This window comes from Ptiloglossa arizonensis, chromosome 1 (assembly GCF_051014685.1).
Source record: "Ptiloglossa arizonensis isolate GNS036 chromosome 1, iyPtiAriz1_principal, whole genome shotgun sequence".
Taxonomy (NCBI): domain Eukaryota; kingdom Metazoa; phylum Arthropoda; class Insecta; order Hymenoptera; family Colletidae; genus Ptiloglossa; species Ptiloglossa arizonensis.
Genome location: NC_135048.1, coordinates 10720222 through 10737358, shown reverse-complemented (window position 1 = coordinate 10737358; position 17137 = coordinate 10720222). Strand labels below are relative to the sequence as shown.

At 38.1% G+C, this 17137-nt stretch overlaps 1 protein-coding gene across 3 annotated transcripts in view; it reads left to right on the top strand.

Moving 5' to 3' along the window:
- LOC143153420 (uncharacterized) overlaps positions 1–17137 on the top strand; it is a 30296-nt gene that overhangs the window by 7361 nt on the left and 5798 nt on the right. For 2 of the 3 annotated variants that reach the window (XM_076324576.1, XM_076324565.1), the window contains 13 exons: positions 413–483; positions 3014–9939; positions 10292–10422; positions 10511–11296; positions 11373–11487; positions 12439–12569; positions 12648–12791; positions 12870–14108; positions 14475–14890; positions 15059–15292; positions 15594–16469; positions 16551–16680; positions 16793–17126. In XM_076324576.1, the coding sequence (XP_076180691.1) occupies positions 413–483; positions 3014–9939; positions 10292–10422; positions 10511–11296; positions 11373–11487; positions 12439–12569; positions 12648–12791; positions 12870–14108; positions 14475–14890; positions 15059–15292; positions 15594–16469; positions 16551–16680; positions 16793–17126 (11533 nt within the window). The remainder of the gene's footprint in view (positions 1–412; positions 484–3013; positions 9940–10291; positions 10423–10510; positions 11297–11372; positions 11488–12438; positions 12570–12647; positions 12792–12869; positions 14109–14474; positions 14891–15058; positions 15293–15593; positions 16470–16550; positions 16681–16792; positions 17127–17137) is intronic. The other variant, XM_076324586.1, reaches the window with a different exon arrangement.

Here is a 17137-nt window from a genome sequence, read left to right as displayed (position 1 = left end):
ATTTGTAGATATAGTTGAAGAAATTCATTGTGTGTGTGTGTGCGCGCGCGTGCGTGCGCGTGTGCGTGTGCGTGTATAAATAATTGTATAAAGTAGTTGCAGTTGACGTTATAGAATTTTTTGCACTTTCATAATACTTAACTTACATATGTAGTAAGTAATTAGTTAGGTATCTATTCATATTTATTCACTGAAATTTATTAGTTTCTACATTCAAACATAGTGTTAGTGAATGCTTGTAGAACAGTAGATACACAATATTCTTTTTTCATTTCACTACCGTTTTTTTTTTAAATAAAGGTAGCTGCTTGAGATTCCTCTTTAGTCTCCATTCTTTATATTTTTGGATGTTTACAGGCTTCCGTAGTGCATGTATCGTGTTTTTATTTTAATCATTCTAATCTGACACGAGTTTCAGGGAAATACTCCTGGATTGCATTTTCCGAATAAGAAAAACGAAGGAAGTTCGGCACAGTCTTCAACGTAAGTATCTTGTTACGTATGTACATATATATTTTCACTATTTATTTATAAGTAGTGTAAATTATATATGCGATTTGTGATTTTAAGAAGTCCCTCTTATTTCAATATCATTACATCTCCCTCAGTTAGATGTTAGTTTTATTGCTAGCACCGTATTACTGTACCCTTATAAAAGAAAATACTAATTATAAATCTTTATTACATACGAGTTGTATATAATATAATTTAAAGGGATAAATAAAAACGTAGTAACATATTAAACGTACAATATTTATATACAGTACAGTGTATAAAACGAGTACTTATATACTATAGTACTTATAACGTGCTCGCGCACACAATTGGGACAACAATTTTGTGTATCTTGAATATTTTCGTTATTTGTGGCCCTATAAAAATATTTATCAGAATAGTGTTGCAATGTCTTGAGGAGTACGTGTAATGGTAAAAGAGAATTTTTTCAAAGCCATTTTTTATGAGAGAGAAAGGTCGACGATGCTTTTTTAAATGTAAGATCCTATCTTTTTTATCGCTATGTGATGTTCAACCTTTGCTGAAACAATTTTAAAATGGTACCATACAAAGTCATTGAAGGTCATTGAAGACTATAGACTCATATAACCATTTTATTATCGCTAGATTTATTTTAATAAATGTTGAAATTTATTGACTCTTACTTTAACGTTTACAAACAGTGTGACCACAATGAGGAACCGGGCAGACCAAGTGAAACTTTCTCTGGCTCCTGTACTGTCTCACGAATATTATTTTAACTTCGTATTTTACAGAAAATGTTCGAAGTATTCACTACTTACTTCAAAACAAAGTTCTAATCTTTTTATTGCTAAATCTTGTGTACTACACATTATCATTTCTGGACTTATTCCAACATATATTTCCGATGTATTCGGCATTTCTTGATTGACCATGTATTTAAGTATCCTGCAGAAGAAAAAATCTAATAAAGTTAAATCTAGAGAATAAGCTGACCACGAAATTGGTTCTTCACGTCCCATTTATCGATTTGGATAAACTTCGTTAAGTGCTCTTTTCATTCTGCGAGCATAATGTGTTGGTCATGCGTTATGTTGTAACGATATTGTTTAGTAAACATTTGACGGTACATTTTCTGATAATATCCCACTGTATTTCTTATAAAGAATCATATTTTCCAGCAGTAAGATTATCATCGATAAAATAGAGCGCAATTATTTGGTCGCAAGTAATTCCGCGCCACGTCTTAACTGCTCATAGTCGTTAATATTGTATTTGCAACTAGAGCGGATTGTCAGCAAATCAGTGATGCATATTATATAGATTTAAATTTCCATGATTGGTAAATTTAGCTTTATTAGTAAACAGTATTAAAAAAAAATTACTTTTCATTTATTTGTAGCTGATATTAAACATATTAACAAAATGCGACATAACTTATAAAATCGACACCGTACAAGGCTGCGTCCTAACTAGTGTCGTATAGTGACAAAATTGTTCGTTAATCAAATCGACTATGGAAAAGAAACAAAGAGTAAAAGAAGATGTCAAATTTTGTCCATTCTGAGCACGGCGGTAGATTGTGCCTTGTTTCTTTTTTGTTGTATTGATCAGTTTGTCGGATTTGTCACAATACAACGTTCAGTTAGTACGCAACCTGAATCTTGGTGAGGACTAATATGATATGAACGAATACCGATTAAGAACTCATAATTCACTCCCCCTGCTGATACCAAACTCGCGATTTATGGGTACCTCAGTAACATATATAACTACCGATACTCCACGCTATCTAGTAAGTTTATACAACATTTACCTTCGTAGTTGCGTTCAATGTACTGTACGGAGTTGAAAACAATGCTAATGGGACGAAACAGGAGCCAGAAAGAACTTCGTTTGGTAACATTGTTCGTAAACGTAAAAGTAACAGTCAATGAATTACAGTATTTTCTAGAATAAGTCCAGTGACAATAAAATGTTTTTGTGCTTTTACAATCTTCAGTAACCTTGAATGATACTATAATAAAAAATATCATCTCAGACTATAAAAAAAGATCTTGAAATCTCATTAAAAAGTGACTATGAGAAAAATTTTGTTTTATCATTATATATGCTCTTCAAAACATTGTAACTTTGTCCTAACAACTTTTTTCATAGAGCCAAAAAATAACGATGATATTTAAGTGAATAAAGTCTTTGCCCCCCCCCCCCCCCCTCCCCCTCCCGTGGAGGCGCGCGCGCGTGTGCGTCCGTCTGTCCGTCTGCCTGCTTTTCTGTCTCTGCGCGCGCGCGTGTGTGTACGTGCGTGTGTGCGTATATGTTCATTCGTTTGTCTGTTTGTGCCTGTCTTTCACCATGTCTCTGTCACACGTGTGTGCGTGCATACGTGCGCGACAGCTATATTAGATCGTTATCGACTTAACCTAAAATAAGTAAAACATCGACGTTCGAGTTTAAAACGTATTCTCTTATGAACGAGATATTAAGACTAGTCTATGAAACGTCCGGCTTCCTATAAAATGTCAATGTCTTTCAGTGAATTCGAAGACACCGAACAAAGCAAGATCGTTGCGAAGCGTCATCAAGTAGAAGATACAACAGAAGACATTCACGAGACGCCGGCCAGCCCGAGTCCTCCTGTAAGTCCCGATTCGGGTTCTCAAGTAGCCCCGATAATCATTCCCACGGAACGCAGCGTTGACTTCATAGACGACAGTAAACCAGCCAGTCCTGACCCGATCGAAACTCTACCAACGAAAGCTCCCATCATCATACCTACAGAACGGACGAGCAACGATCTCACTCTGTCCCCCAGCTCTCAACGTAGCTCTGGAAAAAGTGCGGACGATGTTTCCTTCACCGAATGGGACATGCTCGAGGAAAACGAGAATCAGGCCGCGCGGAAGAATTGGCAGTCCGTCGTTAATTCTGGCCATGACGTGACTGCAGCGATCAAAATGGTGGGCAGTAGCCTGCCGCAAAAAATAAATGAAGGCAGACCCCACATACCAATATCGATGCATTCTTCCAGACACATACCAACTGTCCCAGTACCTTCTCTAGGTGGTTCTCGAAGGCTGACTTCGATATTAGAGAAGAGTCGATTGATAGCAATGAATTTAGACACGGCCCCGTCGGACGCACGACCAGAATCTCCTGTGAATGTGCCAGATGTCAGACTGAAGTCCCCAGACCCGGATATTCTGTTTCCAAAACACAAGAACACATCTCCCAGGTTAAAGGAGCCGATTTCGAGGTCCAGCTCGAAACCACCGGCACCACTGTTGCTTTCCCCGCCTCCAATTTCGGCGAAGCCTCCATTGTCCATGGAGGATTTAGCAGAATTGTTGAACGAGGAAAGTGACGCCAAAGTGGAAAAGACAGGCGAAAGATCGAGGGATGAGTCAAAGTTCAAGAAAGATAAGCAGGATGCAAGCAAGGACCCAAAATCGTCGAAGTCATTTCTATTGACGCAAGAGGATATCGACAGTGAAAGCGAGAGACGCTGGGAAGAGATAGATAAGCACATAGTTAAATTAACAAGTAGGAAGTGTCTACCGAACGCCCCCATTACGATCGCGGCTAAGGTTGACACTTTAAAGTCGAGTGAAATCAAGGGACCACCAGTTAGTTTAATGCACAACTCCGGCACGTTCCCCATGAATGTGGAAAAAGCAGACAACAGGAATCAACCACCCTCGCCGAGTTCCAAGATGGAACCACGTTACGCGGACAATTACGAGAGACATCCTCGTCAATCGCGCGACAGTCATGGTCACGACAACATTAAAGACAAAGCTAACACGATCATGCACTGTCGACCATCTGATGAGGACATGTCCAACTCGCTTCCTCTACATCATAGTGGTCAAGCCATGTCTGATGAAAGAAGCGCTCCTTTGTATCAGAGGCGTCCGGGTAACGTTGGTTCAGAAATTCCATCTAGAATAGAGACTCAGGAATTTAGATTAGAGGGTCCAGAGTACTTTAACAGGCAAATACCTAATCAAACCCATTGGCCACCAATGCACCCGCCTGTGAATACAAACGAGTTTTGCCCCACCCAGTGGCCACCAACTTCTAACTTTAGCGGTATATCAAGTTCCACAGCGCCATCCTATCAGCACCCTATGAGCATGCATCAAGAGATATGGAATGTAGCCTCGACTAGAGAGCCGCTTCTGATGGATCCTCATCAAATCAACGAGGGCCACAGGCCTAACCAGTTCCCAGCTAACATGACCCCTGGCATTAGACCACTGATGAGTCCCAATGCGCGTCCTCAAGATATGAAGCACATTTCCCGACCGGAGGACATGCCCAACGTCGATGTGCCTGTTCCAACGATACAGCCTCTGATTTCACCTACCAGATTCCCAGTTGGTCCACCGTGCAGAAACTTCCAAGCAGAGAACAGATCGTACGAACCGCCTTTCGATAGAGGATTGGAGTATTCTCATCAAAGGCAGTCTTGGGATACGCCAGCTGCTCGACCCAACGAGGTACCCTATCGGGCAGAAAATGAAGTTTCCTGTGGTGTTAAAGGACCCGCAGATGGATCTGCAAGACCCTATTCGCGGCCTAGTACACCTTGTCCTTGGAACAGGGATAGAGATCGTGGTGGAGGTAGAGGCCGTAATACATATTATAATGAAAGGAACAGAGGCGAATCCAGAAACAATTTCAATCGCGATACCCGCAGAGCTGACTGGCCACGGGACAGTCATAATGAGTGGGACAATTGCAATCGTTTCGGTAGGGACAATAGAAATATTTCGGATCGTGATCCGCGAGTTCGTACAGAACATAATCCTGCGACTCAGAGTTCGACTCCATCGAGGGATAATGGTACTTCCGTAAGAGATCCTCGACTAGCCAGAGATAAGCATTTCCCTACCAAAGGGAAGGATACCAGCTTCAACGAAAGAGACCCCAGGAAACGGTCGACGGGACAGGCGTTTTCGGCACCATTCAGGAAAGCCAAGGAAAAGACCAAATCTCCTACTAAGCCTGATGGTCACAGGCGTCCTGACGTCGAAAATGGTAAACAGCTGGAGAAATTGACGAAAGACAAAATGCAGTCACCTCTGGAAAGTTTGTATGGAGTTATCGATACTAAAGCGAAAACAGCGCAGGGCTATTGTCTACAAAACTTCAAGATTCCGAAAATCAAGCGTAATGAGTCTTCGGAATCGCCTACATCGAGCCACAGTCCCGATGAAACGAAAGTGACCGAGTGTGCTCATGGTGATAAGCAGGAAGTAAAGGCAAGCAAAGTTGGAAGAGACAAAAGCGAGGCTACCGCTGAAGTGAGTAGCAGCAGTGACGGAAATCTGATGTTAGAGGACTGGAACGAAGGAAGAGGAATTATTTGTGAGAAAAAGGAGGATGTTAAAGAAGGAGATACCTCCACCGAGACCGTGGAGGAGAAGAGCGACCCGAGCATTGGCGAAATAGACTTGATCAGCACCACTTCTTTCAAATCTTCCATGGTCGCAGAGAAGAAGGAAGAAGTAGAACCAGAAGGATCTAAACCGAAGGAAGAAGTTACCCAAGAGTGGATCGAGGCGTTAATCAGGAAGTCTTTCGAGTTTGGAGAAGGAAAGAAGTTTGTCGAGCAGGCAAAGTTCATGCAAAAGCTGGGGGAGGTGTTACAAGCAAAAAAGCTGAAGAAGATTAAGAAGATTATTGAGTCCGAGTCAGAGAGCAGCAGCTCAGACAAAGAGGATACGTTGGAAACGAAAAAGGTACGAATGAGGAAGAAACGGAGAGTGATTGTTTCGGATAGTTCGGACGATGAGTCTCTCGCAGAGAGATTGGGTATCTTAACCTCAGGAAACAAGCAGCTAATGAAAGATTCGTCTGTAGACGATCGGACATTTGATGCAAACAAATCTGTTGAGGTCGATCTGTTGACTTCGAACACTGAATCTTCTGATTTAAACGTATCTAAAATCGACGTTACTCAAGAAGATGTTCCCACTGAGGTACCAAGAACTGACCAAGATGAACCAAAGAATGAAGTACCTAGTCTAGAAAAAGAAGAGATTACGGCAACAGACATTCAAGAGGAAACTAGAAATGACGAGCCAGCAGAAGATAAGGAAAACGCTAATAAAACGCCAAAAACGAAAGCGAAGAGAAGGAATTCTTTGGAGATGCTTCAGGAGGACATAAGGGAAATGTTCATCAGCGACGATGTTGTGGCAGCTACCGGTCACCGATTATGTCGCGCGCAAAAGGAACAAAGCACTGTTTCGAGTGCTATTAACCAGAGCACGCCGGTCACTAAAAAGGACGAACCAGGCAAGCGTTCCGTGGAAACCAGCTCTGACACCGAGGAACTCCTAGCAACTTCATCGAAGCAAAAAAGGCCTGCAAAGCCTCGTTCCACGGAGGAATCCACCAAGAAAAACAAACCCAAGAAAGAGGGACAGCGAGTGACTCGACAGCGTTCGAAGCAATTTAATCAGAGTTCAGATAGCGATGAGGACCAGCCGTTGGCCCTGCGAACCGAACTCGTTCAGAGTTCTAGTGCAATGGTCAATCAGGACACCAATAGCGAGGAGCCAGAGATACTGCGGAGGAGCAAACGTATTATTAACAAAGAGGCGGTCAGAGAGCCGCGTGTGGTCGTCGAAAAGGCGGATATTTCAAAATTGGACTGTTCAAAGGTCATGTTTGACAGTTCGTCGGATGAAAGTTTTGGCATAGACGTGTCCGAACTAGCTGCGGCGGTGGACATCTCTCTTCATCCAGACAAGCAACCTGAACCGGAAGTAATGGAACCTACAGAAAAAAGGAAGTCTAGTCAGAGTTGCTCCAAAAAAGCTAAGAAAAAAACTACTATTGAATTGAACGATAGCAAAGTTGATGAAGTTTTACTATCCGACGAGGAAAGCATAATTTCTGATGTATCTATGTCCAGTAGTGTCGCTTCCGGTAAGAAAACAGCTTCCCTCACGACGAAAGTAGAAAATAGCACCAACGAGGAACTGTTGAGTAACATTTTAGTAGGGTTGGCGTCTTCCAAGAGTGATCTGGACAAAGACGCATCTCTGGATAAAGGAAGCGACGCCGACGTCGATGATGATGCCAGCGATCAGTTACCTGTTGAACCACATATAAGAAAATCTTTGGCAAAAAAGAAAAAGAAAAAGTGCAACTGGCAAATGGGGATTCTGTCTAAAAAGAAGAAAAAGAAACCAGCGTTGTTTTCTTCCAAAGATGACTCTGATGCGTTAAATGAAGCAGGAGTGTTCGTGAAGATGGACACGTCCCCACTTTTGGAGGACAGAACTGGTGAGAGTAATTCGTTAAATGACACAAATCAGACTATCTCAAAGAAGCTCGATGACACCATTAAAGATACCAGTGAAAGCCATGATAGCGTCCTGGATGATCAGAAAGAAAATGATTCCCATGTTAAAGATAACAAAGAAGAAGTTAAGGCTTCTCCCAGCAGAACACAGATCAAAGATGGCAGTGTTGAATCTACAAGTAACAGTGAAACGTCAAAAAACGTTAAGAACAAAGGGAAAGTAGATAAGTCTTTCTACAACTTGGACATAAGCAAGCTGGCTGATTACGCGTGGACGGGGCAAGAAAGATATAAATGCTTGCTTTGCTACTTTACAGGCAAGAATATCGTTCACCATTATAAATTGAATCACGCCGGTAGAGAGATTCTTATTTCAAGGTTGAATGCCGCGGATGCTCAGTTAGCGATTCAAGACGCTAAGGATAACGACGTGGAGAACACGTCGTTAAAACCTCTAATAGAAGAAACTTGTAAATTCAATTGCAGAATTTGCACTTTCATTACAGAAGGTGCTGCAAAGGTTGCAATGGAAGCATTCTACGAACATTGCACCACTCACACGGGTGAATACAGGTTCCGTTGCAATAGTTGTCCTTATCAAGCTGTGGCTAAGTCCTCTATGAGAACCCATTATTATAAAGTGTGTCGTAGATTTAAGGATACCTTTAGTGAAGCCATAACCGAAGACGCGATCCCTGATGAGAATCGCGTTTATGGTTACTTGTGTTTGAGCTGTAATTACATCCAACTGAAGAAGTCCAATTTAGAGGAGCACGTTGAATTATGGCACAAAGATGATCCAAAAATTGATATTATAAAAATAAATATGTCCCTTAATTCAATCAAACAGGAACCTGTTAACGTTCTAGCATGCGGAAAGGTAAAGCTCGAAGAATCCCAAATAGGTTCAGACCACCCAGAAAGACCGGTGAACGATACGGTGACTTCTATTGAACAAAACGACGACGATGTGACTGAGATAACATTTATCAAAAAAATTGAAACCTGCGACAACGAGAATAAGAATACAAAAGATTTAATCGAAACTAAGTTACAGAAAGAGAAAGATTGTGTGGAAGTACAGTGTGAGAGCAATGAGAAGAAGAAATCTCTACAATCGGATGTGGATTCGAATTTACCGACAGGAAATCTGAGCGTGTTCGTTTGTCCACCAGAGTTGGAAAAGAAAGAGGTGGAGATACAGTTGGAACGGAAGAGAAAAATGCAAGAGATTATTCAAAACATTGGTATCAAGTTGCAAAAGGATTCATCTAAAAAGGGCATTTCTATTATAGATAAATTGAAAGACAAGATGAAGCCGAATGTATTGACAATAAGTAATGAGACCAACTCTAACGTGATCCCAGACTCTTCTAATAAAACTCCAACGAATTCCACAACTTTGCCAAGTTCTACACAGTATCAGAACACTAATTTACCTTCTAGTACCATTGTACCTTCTGTAAAAGAGTCAGAAATGGATTTGTCTTCGACCCAAGAGACCTCAAACGAGAAACAGTCTGAAAGTTCTGTTTCGAAATTGCAATTGTCAAACGTAAAGGGCGATTCTCAGTCCACGTCCGAATTAGAATCATCAGATGCGAAAGTCAAAGATCCGCTGACAACATTGGATCAGAAAAAGAACGACGAGAGCGACGCAGAAACGAGTGACAATGAAAATATGAGAAATTCGGCCCCCATTTATGACTCTGATTCTAGTAGTGAACAGTCAGACACCGAGCCACCTACAGATGTAAATATGATTTTGAAAGAGACTTCTAGCATTAACGCATCTACTAAGGATCCAATGCTCACAACTATTCAAAGGCTTGCTGCTCAGCTTCAAGCTACAAAGCCAATTGAATCGTCTACAGACGAGAATTCCGCTAAGCCTGCAGAAGCCAATAAAAGAACATTATACCATGGTTCTATTCCTAAAGCACCAGATGTTGTACCCATAACTAGCATCAAACGGTTCGTTGGAAAATTGGAAAATAGATTTCATGAAATATTACCAGAAAGCCTTGATGATTCCAATCCACCTAAAAACTTCATCAGGTTGAGACGCTTAAGTGGAGATATGTTGTCGGTACTGACTCAACCTTCAGGTGTACAAGAAAGTTCACTGCCAACAAAGAATAGTATGTATCAAAAGTATAACAACTTTTTATATACTTCATTCAATTATAATTTATTAAAAGAACAAAAATATTTCTTTAGAGCAATTGTTGAACTTCAATACCATATATTTAATGCGTGTAATAATTTCATTTTCAAGGATTTAGATTTGATCCTTAAACATTTAAATATTATAGAAAACTATGAAAACTGTGTTTACGTCATAATTTTGTAGAATTATATATTATATTATACAAATATTTTTAAAAGTGTTTAAGTGATTTGTTAAAAAATTTGTTTGTGCTACCAAAAATATTTTGAATATTATTATGTCCAAACTTGTTTCACCCTATTTATAAATATTTTATTTAATAGATGAACCTAACACTCCAGAAAAGACGGACAGTACATTAACAGCAGATGGAGAAGAAGAATGTTCATTCTTGAAAATTGAAAATGTAGTTAGTCTTGCACCGAGTGCTGATAATGACACTGAAAGTCCTATTGTAAGTCACTAAATGTTTCTTCAAAACTTTTTATTGCATTTCATGAAATTTTACTTACTCAGAAGAATTACCTTCTTTTTTCTTACAGGTAAATGATATAAGGAAAGCAGTCGAAACTTCTCCTATAAAAAGTAAAGGTGTATCTGTTCTGAAAAAATCTCATTCACCACTTATTTTGAAAAGAGTAAATGCTGTAACCATTGCACAACCATTAACGAAGAATATGCAAACAATACAGTCTGCTGCATCAGAAATGGTAAAGCTGATTCCAGTGAAAAGTATCTCTCCTTCTCCAGGTTCTGTAACTGCTACACAGCTTACCACAAATTTCATTCCAATCGCCCCAAAATCTAAGATTATACAAGTAGACAGCAACAAGTTATCTTTCCCACTGTCTGTGAGTAAAAACACAGTTGTAACACCAGTGACTACGCGTACTGTAACTGTTGGAGGATCGTCACAACCGTCGAATTTGAACTACAAAATTGTGAAAGTCGTCCGAACACCCAACATACTTAAACCTAAAGACCCTGTAACTCCACCTGCTGCGATTAAGTTGAAATCCATCGATGTTTATAACGCGATGTTGAAACCAATTAAACTGACTCACTTGTACAAGTGTATGGGACGCGATTGTTACTTTACGACAGATGTGGTGGAGCAATATCATCAGCATTATCACCAGCATGTGAGCAAGACTGAGAAAAACACACCGCCGCCATTCGATTATCAAAAATGTGCCTATTGTTATATGGTTCTGAAAGATTGGAATCAAATGAAATCACACATAGAAGATAAACACGCTCACTGTCGTTATCAATGCAGTTACTGCTTTTACAGAGCCATTACACTTTCTTACGTACAAATACATCAGGTATAGAAAACTAAACTCTATCGTAGTACAATTTCTAGATTAAAGAATTTATGTATCTAATACTTTATTTTTATAGGCCATTTCTCACCCTGGTCTTCATGATATTTTACTTGGCAAACTAATAAAAGAAGTGCCACTGAAAGAAGAAATTAATAGGCATGATTATGTAAACCCTTACGTATGCCAACATGGTACAACTTCTTGTTACATTACTTTCTTTATATTAGACAATTATTTATAATCTTACAGGGTATCCAAAAAGATTAGGGCCAAACTTATACCAAGTGCTACTGATGTCAAATATATGAAAAAAGTTCATGTAAATATATCACTAAAAATGCTTTATTAAAAGGATATAAGCGTTCAAATATTTACAGGCAAATTTTGTCTACAATTCGTTATACAGTGTCGTCGAGTACATATTATAATTCTCAATGGCTGTTATTGTTTACATGTTCTAGTCTGTGGTTTCAAGACCCCTACTATCGTCGTTCTAACGTTTATTGGACATTTAATTGCACAATATACATTCTTTTTATGATTTTATTTTTGTGACCACAATTAACACATACATATTTTCTGAATTATTATAAAGTTGAGCAATTGCTAGTTCGATGAATGAAAAAGATTATTGCATCGTTAAATTCACTGTGCAAAATTGACAGATGAAATCAAACAAAATAACACTTAATTCTTTTATGTATAACAAATATCAGTATAGTACAATAATTTTTGAACATTTAACTGCCACAGTAAATCAAAAAAATATCTTTAAACCCTAATGTATTTATGTGAACTTTGTCATCTATTTGGCCTCAGTAACACGTGGTATAAGTTTGGGGTCCCCTTTTGGACATTGTATGTATTGAACATCGGCTGCAAGATGCCACAGAGAAAAATATACACCTATATACAAAAAAGTGGCCTTAAAAACTGCAAAGAAAATGATCTTGGTTCAACAAAAATTATTTGCACTGCATCTTTCGTCTTTCGTTGTCATATAACTTGCATAAGAAATATTTTTTATATCATAAAAGTAAAGGAGATTATATAAGTTTATATATATATTATTTACATATTTATTAATTTAGCATATATGTATGTTAATAACGACTATAATCAGTTGTTAAACATTTTTGCAGACTGTGGAAAGTTTTTTTATGTTCCTGAATCTTTCGTGGGACATTTAAAAGCCAAACATGGGCAACTATTGTCTGCTGTTAAATGTCATGTGTGCCGTTCTTCGTTTGTGAAAATTGAACAGCTATTAGCGGTGAATAATTTTTACTCATTATAGATCATTAAATAATTTTTTTCATTTATTTTTAATAAAATAACTAATTTTTCGTAGCATTATAAAGTGCACGGGTTTTACAAGTATCAATGTCTCTATTGCTTGAATGGTTCTGATACTTTGACCGACATGCATAGCCATTTAAGCTCATTTCATTGTAACCGATTACCTCAAGCTCTCGAGCGATCTCTTCCTCTTCAGGTAGGCGAAATATCATTGAAGTGTATCAGCGAATCACGTTGAGAATTGACTATAAGTATTATTGAAACTACATTTTAGACAGTACGAAACAAAGATGTAATAGATCAACTGGTTGTAAGGACATTGGACGATACTTTTAAGATTGCCGAAGAATTAGTCGACGTGGAAGTAATCAATGATGGCAAGGACAGCAAAGACAGCAAAGACTCAGTTGTAATAGATGTTGTTGGTACAACACCACCTCACAAGATGTCTTATTCACAGTTGCCTAAAGACGTGAACATGCTGGATAAAGACGAAAACGAAGCGTTGAATAAGTCATTGTCCAGTTTATTTGGAGCCAACAACAATTCAAATAGTTCCGTCGGCACCAGTTTTGCTGTACATGAAAACGTGCCTTCAAACAAAAATTGTGAAGAAAGTACAACGAGCAAACCGTTTGGAAGTGTAAAAAGTGATTCCGATACTTCGATGACGTCAATTTTAAACAAAGAGACCACAGACAATAATTTGTCAGAAATGCCTGTTAAAAAAAGCAATGTCCTTTCCGACAAGAACTCTGTAGAACCGTTGGAACTTTCAGGAGGAGCTTTCGATTGTAGCGACGAGTTTATAAACATAAATTTTCTCGATAATCCTGATTTTCTGATGAACGTTAACAGTCAGTCAAGCAATGTGTCTCTTATCAGTAACACAACTAAGAATGAAAATAAAGCCGAGGACAGCGATATTGAAATTGTAGATATTATTGATACGGAGACTATCACCACAAAAGATGTAAAAAATATGTTTGATATAAATAAAAAAGATAGTCTTAACGTGAATGCAGAAACAAAAATAGATATTCCTAGTCAGGAAACTGATACAAAAGAACAGTCGAACGTATCCACTGGGAGTAATGAAACTTCCAACAGTACAGCTACAAAAGTTGATAAACCATTAACACTGGACGACATTAAACATACTGGTTTCACAGGAACAAAATTATATAGATGTGGTTACGAAACATGCGACTATGGTGCACAAACTGCAGTTCTGTTAAGATCTCATACGAGAGATTGTCCTCTAGGCGGTGACAATAAACAATTAAACTGTGCTCATTGTCACAAACGCTTCATTAAGATTGGATTTTTGCTGGAACATTTGAAAGTGCATGGATTAAAACGTTTCGGTTGTGCGCTATGCAAAGTGAGGCGTACAGTGGGCTACCAAGCAATGGCGCATATGAAAACAAAACATAAAGTTGCCAACAGCAGATTAGTTCCAGCTGATCCAAAGAATCCATCCGTTGATGGTTTATTTATTGTACAACCTATTGTAAGTGTAAGTTCTTTTACAATAGTATATTAGAACCTCGATATTTACATGTGCCTTGCCAACTGTATTGCATTGGTAAGTGGAAGGCAATGATCACATGGAATGAGAAGTTAATAATTGGCTATACATAGTGAAATTCCTTATTAGATTGTTTATTTCTATAATTTTTTATTTTTATTTGTTGACTTCATTCACCGTAATGAGAAAAAATAAATAAATTCAAATACATAAAAACATGCAGGAATCTTCAATTCTGTTTTCCTATAACTATCAGGTTCTACTATAGCTGATATACGGTACTTGGTATACATAGAGATGCTACGCGATAATTATTTCTTTGAAATTATTTTATCTACTTTCGTACAGTATCAAAGTGGGGAACGAAGAGGAAAGAAACGTAAAAGCACAAAGTCGGTGGAAAAAGAAGGTGAGAAATCAACGGTTGATGTCGAAAAATTATCCTTTAGTCCTGATGAAATAGAATCTCTGCCGCGTCAAGCAATATATAATCGAGTAGTGCAATGTGCCATGTGCCCGTTCACAACAAAAGTTCGAACTAATATTATCAGACATTTGCGACTGCACGCGATCGATGAAAGTGTACCAGAGAGTGGGCCTGTTAATCCTGTGCCTTGCTTAGACAAAAAGGAACGGATGTTCGACAAAATGGTAAATTTAGCGAGTAGTTCCCATCAAAATGGACGTATGGGAGGAAAACCAAAGGACATTACTAAAGAAAATGACGATGAATTCATCCCGAAATTTGTACCAGAACATAAAAGGCAAGTATTTTCTCATTTAAAATTACAACTTTTGGTAATGTGAATGTTCTTGCAAGAGTGAGAGTGATATTTGTTGTACACAAAAAAAATAAGTGTCATTTTGTTTGATTTCATCGGTCACTCTTGCACAGTAAATTTAACGATGCAACAACCTTTTCCTTGTAATAGATACGTGTGCGGTGTGGCTGAGTGCAATTATTTAACTGTTGACGAAGCAATGTTAAGGTGTCATTTAAAAGCTTTGCATTCTGAAGAATTATACTTTCGATGTCCCCACTGTCCACAACCACTACCGGGTCAAGAAGGATTAAACATAGCAATTGATAAAATGGCTGTTCACTTGAAAATGCACGACACGAGACTTTATAAATGTTCTCATTGCAATCACCATCATTACCATAGGTACACCATGATATTTATACCACACGTGCAAACAAAGGTGCACTTGAACCATTGTTCTGAAAATTTGATGCACTATGCATTGTATAGATTGTTCTTTACTTATCGCAATTTCTTTTTTGGGATCTCCAAATTGTTCAGTTTTCAAAAATAATTTATTTAAAGATTATATTCACTAAACATTTGACAAATATAGGAAATAACATTTTTAATGTATATTAACATGTTTGTCAGATGTTTAAAAAGCTCAAATTTTTTGTAGTTCATTTTCTATGCTGTCTAATAGTAATAAATCATTGACCAGGCATGTTGTGGAAAGACACCTAACAGACAAACACCCAGAGAAAAGACCTTTTGTTAAAGTAATCAGAGAACTGGAGAACACAGAGAATAATCAGTCGGCGCAAGAAGAAATTGAAGAAGAAATACCAGACCCAGATGGAAACCATTGGAAGTGTAATATTTGTGAATATAAATGTGTATACAAGGCAGAAATGGTAACTCATGCTTCAACGGCTCATGATGAAAAATGTCAGTACAAATGCACTTTGTGCTCCTTTAAAACCAGTGGAAAAATCATGTTTGAACAACATATCAATAGCAAACATTCTAATGATCCAACTGTTGATTATGTCTTGGTATATCAAAGAATAAAGGGCGTAAATAAAAAGAGCGGAGAAAACATTGAACAGAGTGGACAAGAAGAACCTTTTGACACCACACCCCTTTGGAGAAGAGATATGCCACGAATCAGGCACATACGCGGAATTCTTCTAGAAGAAGAAGGTGAAACGTCAACAGAATCTTCGTTGAAAGTAGCGAAACGAAAAAACGATATGGAGCTACCAGTCATTAAACCAGCTAAAATAAAGCCTGGAAAATCAGGTTCGTTAGACGATTCAAAACAAGTGAAAGAGAAATATAAACGATCGTTATCCTACGATAAAGTATCGGTGGAATCAGAAACCTTATGCAAAACCTCTTCTACAACCGATAAAATAAAAGAATCGAAAGTTAAAGTGGTCGAAGACAATGACTTCAATGATTCCGATGTCGGTAGATTCGGTCCGTATGGAAAGCCTGATGGTAATATGTACGTTTGTACTCTTTGCGTGCAATTTAAAAGCAAATATAAACATGACATGAGAGATCATCTTTACAGAGAATTAAATTATGCAAGGTGAGTATCTTTATGGTTCAATTCATTAAACTTGTGAAAGCGATATGTTTCTATTATTCGTATGATTTGGCGATATTTTAGGTGGCAGTGTAGGGAATGTGGATATTTGTCTGTAAATCGCAACGCTTTGTTAAAGCACTTCACGAAACATCATAACGGAGAACGTCCTAATCATGAACCATTGTCACCAGATGACGATATTGAAAATTGGGTATATATGTGTTTAAATTTACTTAAATGTTTAATATCTTTAACTATTTAAGCCTCAAGTTACAATTTATAAACAGTGTTTACATATTGGTCATTAATACTTTCAATTACAGGTTGGCACATTATTATCAAGGCAAGCACTTATGATAAAGGGATTGCTAGCTAAACAAAACGCAAGTAATACGGATACTATAATAACCACAAATGCATCTGGCAATAGTGCTAAAACATCTACAGTTAAAATTGCTCAAAATACTGCTAGTAAAACTATGAAGACTGCAAGTCTCACCAATAAATCTTCTACTTCGCAAAATAGTAAAATTCTGGACACTGAAATTGATGTAGATGCCTTAGACGATAGCAGTAAAGATAACGAAGGGCTTATGGATATGGACGACGTTCCATTAAAGAAGGAAAGAACAGGGAACACAACAGGATCTGATAAAGGTAAGTAGTTT